General features: G+C 37.6%; 1 protein-coding gene across 1 annotated transcript; it reads left to right on the forward strand.

Annotated features, from left to right (window-relative positions):
* The first annotated feature begins 4,225 nt into the window (after window positions 1–4,225).
* LOC114424144 lies at window positions 4,226–5,290 on the forward strand. Its single transcript, XM_028391001.1, has one exon. It carries the CDS (start codon window positions 4,226–4,228, stop codon window positions 5,288–5,290), a length of 1,065 nt encoding a protein of 354 aa, XP_028246802.1.
* The last annotated feature ends 920 nt before the right edge of the window (window positions 5,291–6,210 follow it).

Genomic DNA, 6,210 nt, shown 5'->3' on the forward strand with positions numbered 1-6,210 from the left:
ACATTAGATTAAAGTTTCATTATTTTTGGGCCTTGTATTTAGGGCTCCATAATTTTAGTAGGGTACCCTAGAAATGTAGGATTTTACAGCCCTTGTATTTTAGGGCACCTAGACTAGTTTTTGAATTAGGGGTAGTTTTGTAATTTTACATGCATTAAGTGAATATTTGATGTGTGTATTGGGAAATAATTTTAATTGAATTGGGAGAAGCCCAATCCAATTAAATTTTAGAGGGGGAGGTGAGCATTTGCTTGCTACACCCCATTGTCACATCATATAGTCATACTTTGTGCATGTCCTTCATGCTTTACATGCCTCATGATACCTAAACACACTTAGTGGAGAATCTTGGACTTGATCTTCGATTAGTGGGCTGAACCATAGCTAAAATTCACTAATCATAATTAGTGAAATTTTGGCTCCACAATTTGACTCCACAAATTCAAGTGAAATTTGAATAGAAATTCAACTTTGATCATTTGAGAATTACACTTCAAAGTTCAGACCTCATTTGAGGCATAAAATTGTGTGCTCTTTCTCTCCCTCTCCCTCCACTCATCTTCTCCTACCTTCAAGCTCTTATCCATGGCTTCCTATGGTGGTGAACTTCTTCTTGACTCATCTTCTCCTTGAAGTGGCGTCTCCAATCATCTTTCTGCCTTCTCCATTCCACTACCATTCATCTTCAAGAAGCAAAGGATTCCATTGATGAAGAAGATTCAAGGCCTACAAGCTCCACATGGAGCTACGTCAAAAGAGGACATTTAAGAGATACAAGGAACAAAGAATACCTAAACCCATATACATATACAATAAAAAGATTATGACATTGTTTTTGTAGACATCGTATAATTGGAAAACCATTCAAAAGAACAAAAAGAGAAACCCTACATATGACATGTTAACCATGAGCATGATTTAAATTTTATGATGTTTATTACATAATTCCTTGCCATTGATGATAATGTTATTTTTTTTATAAGCCACACAAACCATGATAACACCATATTATATTTCTTTGACAACAGATTCAACATAGGCTCAAGCAAAACCAACAACAAGAAGATTAGCAATTAGAAAGACTCCTCTTAAGGTAGTGTATCAATTCATCAATATAACTTTCTTGCCTGTCAACATTGACAAATAAATCCTTCACCTCCTTAATTTTTTCCCTTTAGATCCTTTCTTCATCCTCAACCATAACCAGCCTTATTGAGTCTATGACCGCATCACTCGTGAGAGATCCATCAAGTTCATCCCTAGGAATCAAATACCTCATCTTCTTCTCTTTCAATAGTTTTGTGTTCAATCCTTGGTCTTCAAGAAACATTAATAGAAATATAGGTTTCTCATTTTGAATAGCCTCCATCATAGAGGTCCAACCAAAGTGAGTAAAAAACCCACCAATTTCCACGTGGCTTAATATCTTTAATTGTGGTGCCCAACCAATGCACACTATTCCACACCCTTTAGTTCGCTCCTCAAACTTTTTTGGTAATTGTAACACATCTTTATCCCATGGTCCATGTCGAACCCTTAGTACCAAAAAAATGGAAGTTTTGATTTCTCCAAACCTAGAGCTATTTCTGTGACTTAATCTTGACTTTGTTTAGCTTTGCTTCCAAACACCACATACAACACACTGCCACATTCTTGATTGTCTAACCATTCCTTCATCCTCTGCCATGTCGCATTATCCTTGTCGCCCTCAAACCTAGTGTTGACCAGCTAACCCACCAAGAGAACCGATTTATGGTAAATGCTCTCCAACACTTCAATGGTTTGCTAATGTAATTAGGCCTTCTAGTTTTTCTAATGTAAGAGGCCTAGCACACTAACAATCGTATCCTTCACCTCACTACTAAGTTGCTCAAAACCTTGTTGGACCCCCGTACATGCTACCACCTTAGATTCTTCAAGTGTTAATTATGTTCTTCTATCACAAAGGGCCTTGTCTTGATCTTTTGGTTGGAGATTACCATTTTTATGTAGACCAACACAAGCCTAATCCATTTTTGATAGGTATTGCTTTCCACATCCATGTAAATTCTGAGTCCCTCACCACAAACTCCAATCCATTAACATTAGGAGTTGGCTTACTCTCCCCCTCTTCTAAGGTTTTTGCTTTTGCATTTAATGTGTTTGCACCTTCTCCCTCATCACCATATTATTATTAGTCACTACTAGAAAATATAATTTTTAAGTCGGTTATGAAGAAAGTCAACACTTTGAAGCCACCTTCGTGTAAAGTCATCACTTTTCATGATAGTTTTTAAATCATCTTAGAAATCCACTTTCTAAGACGGTTTTTAACACAACCGTCTTAGAAAACATGTTTTTTTTTTTCATTCAATGCACTCAAATCATAACCAACAAAAGATGCATACTACCATTTCATTTGGATTATTAACTCAATTAATTATTATAAATTAATACTTTAAAATAAAATATTCATATAGTAATTATAATAAACAAAACTAGGTTGGTTTGTAGACTAACCGAAAGATAACATTGTTTTTTGCACTTAATGTGTAAAGAAATTATAAACTCATCACAAAAAGTAAATAGTTATATACTAAAAGTATATATACTAATAAATAGCAATAATAATTAAAAAAATTAAAAATCAATAAATCGTGATTGAAAACGAGGTCATGGTGGGATCAAAGAGGAGTCGTGGACGGCCACCAAAAACGGTGTCTCCGGTACCTGTTAATCCTCCATCGCTGGTGGCTCCACCGGAAATGGAATCAGAAATCCATGACGAAGACGAAGATGGCGATTTGGCTAATAGTAAACAAGGACCTGCTAATGGAAGTGAAACGGTGGCTCAAGAAACCCTAATCAAAGAGCAAGATGGAATTGGGCGTAAACTCTGGGTTGACGTGATTAGTGGAAACATAAATCCAGCTAAGGGTAGAGTTATGCAGTATGTGGCTCCCAAGGTGGTAGATGGTGAAATAGATGTGAAAATTGAGGATGAGGATGTTGCCCCAGAATTGAAATTTTGGGAAACTACTTTGATCTTGTATATCTTAGGTGGAGATATCAGTATGTATATGCTGAAGAATTTCATGGAGAAGGCTTGGAACTTTGTCTCCCTGCCGGATATGTACTATCACGATGATGGATATTTCATGCTTCGCTTCAAATCTCATGCGGATATGGATGCTGTTTTGATGAAAGGGCCTTATACAATCAGGAATATGCCTTTGATTTTGCAGGAATGGAGGCCGGATTTTGATCTCAAGAAAGACATGTTGAGCACCATCCCTATATGGGTGAAATTGCCAAAACTTCCTTTGCATCTATGGGGAGAAACTAGCCTAAACAAAATCGATAGTGCCATTGGAATTCCTCTAGTGACAGATGAATGCACTACACATAGGCTTAGAGTTTCATATGCCAGAATATTGCTGGAAGTTGATATTACCCAGAAGATGCTTGATGAAATTACTATTACAGATAATAAGGGTTTAAAAAGAAAGCAACCTATTGAATACGAGTGGAGGCCAAAATTCTGTGAGAAGTGCCAGACAATTGGGCATCAATGTGATGGAGCTGCTAAGCATAAGATTTGGAAGCCTAAGCCGAAGAAAGTTGATCCTGATAAACAGCCAAAAGCAGAAAAGAATAGCACTCTGGTGAAGACTCTAATTAGAGACAAAGGTCCCAATATCATTGATGTTGAAGACGGTGGTTGTTGGACAGTTGTTAACAAATCTAGAGATAAAAGAAAAGGTAAAGATGCTACTGAATCATCCTCTACATTACAATGTCTGAATGGCTTTGAGGCTTTAGGGGCTTTGAATGGTCCACAAGGCCCTTATGACAGAGGCCCATGTTAGTCTCTTGGAATGTAAGGGGGCTTAATAAAGCTGGCAAGCTAAGGGAGATAAGCTCCCATCTCCTTAAGCTTCAGCCTACTATTGTTGTTTTGATTGAAACTAGGGTTAAACAAGAAAAAGCTCAAAAAATTCGAGATAAACTCTGCTTGAAGGGTAGATACCTGGATAATTACAATCATCATGAAAATGGTAGATTGTGGATAGAATTGAATGATAACAAGGTAGATGTTAGATATGTTAGGAGTACTAGTCAATTTATTCATTGTGGGGTTTATGATTTGGCTAGCACTTTTAAGTTTTGGTTGACAACAATATATGCCCACAACCAACTTAATGAGAGGAAAAAGCTTTGGAAAGATTTGGAGGAAATTCATGATATGCAACAGGGGCCTTGGTGTGCTGTTGGAGATTATAACAATGTGGCTAAAAGTCAAGACAAGGTTGGAGGTAAACTGGTTACTGAGGCGGAATATGAAGATCTTCAAGCTATGATGGATGCAACCGGTTTGAGTGAAATGGACAGCTCTGGGGAAATTTTTACCTGGACTAATAAACAGGCAGACAATCCTATCTATTATAGGATAGATAGAATATTGGCTAACATAGACTGGTTCCAAACTCATAGTGATGCTAATCTGACTATTCTCCCCCCCCCCATGTATCTGATCATAACATCCTTTATTTGTCTGAGCCTCTTCATGTTAGAAAAAGAAATCAGTTCAGATTCAACAACTGCTGGGTGGATGCAGTGGGTTTTTATAGTATTGTGGAAAGATGATGGAACCAACCTGCTAGAGGCACTCCAATGCAGAGGCTGTGGTATAAAACTTCATAGGCTTAGACCTCATCTCTTGAAACTTAATAAATTTACTAATGATATTCAAAAGAATAAACTTGCAGCAAGAGAAAAGTTGGACCAGGCTCAACAGGACCTTAGAAATAACATCATGGATGCCCCCAGAATTGAGGAGGTGAAAAGGTTGACTGATGAAGTGATCCACTGGAATGAAATGGAGGAAAAAATGTTGATGCAAAGATCCAAAATTGACTGGATTCGGGCTAGAGATGGCAATAATGCATTCTTTCATGCATATCTGAAATCCAGACAAAATGCTAAAAGAATTAAAGTTATCCACAAAGATGATGGCACTATCCTCACTACTCAGAAGGAAATTACTCAGGAAGTGCTAGCTTTTTATGGGAAGCTCATGGGTCATGATAGTATAAGCCTCCAACATGTTGATATTTATGCTTTAAGAAGAGGAGATCATCTCACCATGGTTCAAAGAGAGGATTTAGTGAGACCTGTCACTGTTAAAGAGATTGAAGATGCTCTAAATGGAATTAGTGACTTAAAATTGCCTGAAGTTGATGGCTATAGCTCTAAGTTTTTTAAGTCATGCTGGAACATAGTGAAAGAGGATGTGGTTAATGCTGCTTAGGAATTTTTTGCTCAAGATCAGTTATTCTTGCCCTTTAATCAAACTGTGGTGACATTGGTTCCAAAGAGTGATAATGCAAGTACTGTTAAGGAGTACAAACCAATTGCAGTTTGTACAACTTTCTACAAAATCATGTCCAAGATTCTCACTGCTAGACTGAATAAGGTGCTCCCTAGTGTGGTTAGCCTCTCTCAGGAAGTTTCTTATGAACTATTAAATGGTTATGCTAGAAAAGGAGGTACCCCTAGGACAATGATCCAACTTGATTTACAAAAAGCATATGATATGATAGACTGGTTTTCTTTAGAGACTGTCCTTAGGGAGTTAGGTATTCCTGGCAGATTTATTAGTTGGCTCTTGATCATGGTGAAGACTGTTACCTATATTTTCAATATCAATGGTGATCTCTCTGATGTGATGCAGGCCAAAAGAGGCATTAGGCAAGGGGATCCTATTTCTTCCTTGCTTTTTGTAGTGATGATGGAATATCTTAACAGGCTGTTGGTTAAATTGCAGCTGGACCCTAATTTTAATCACCATGCTAAGTGTGAGAAATTGGGGATCACTCATCTTACTTTTGCAGATGATGTACTCCTGTTCTGTAGAGGTGATGTTATGTCTTTGGAAATGATGCTTCATGTGATAAATAAGTTCTCTACCACTACAGGCCTTGTGGTTAATCCTAACAAATGCAGGATTTATTTTGGGCGGGTAGATGGTACTACCAAGAATAAAATCCAGCAGATTTCTTCTTATGAGGAGGGCCAGCTGCCAGTTCGTTATCTTGGGGTGCCACTAACTAGTAAAAAGCTCAATATAAAATACTATCTGTCGCTAATTGATAAGATTATGACTCGAATTCAACACTGGACTTCAAAGCTGCTCAGTATGGCAGGGAGAGTTCAGATGGTGAATTGCAC

The sequence above is a fragment of the Glycine soja genome, chromosome 8 (genome assembly GCF_004193775.1).
Source record: "Glycine soja cultivar W05 chromosome 8, ASM419377v2, whole genome shotgun sequence".
NCBI lineage: Eukaryota > Viridiplantae > Streptophyta > Magnoliopsida > Fabales > Fabaceae > Glycine > Glycine soja.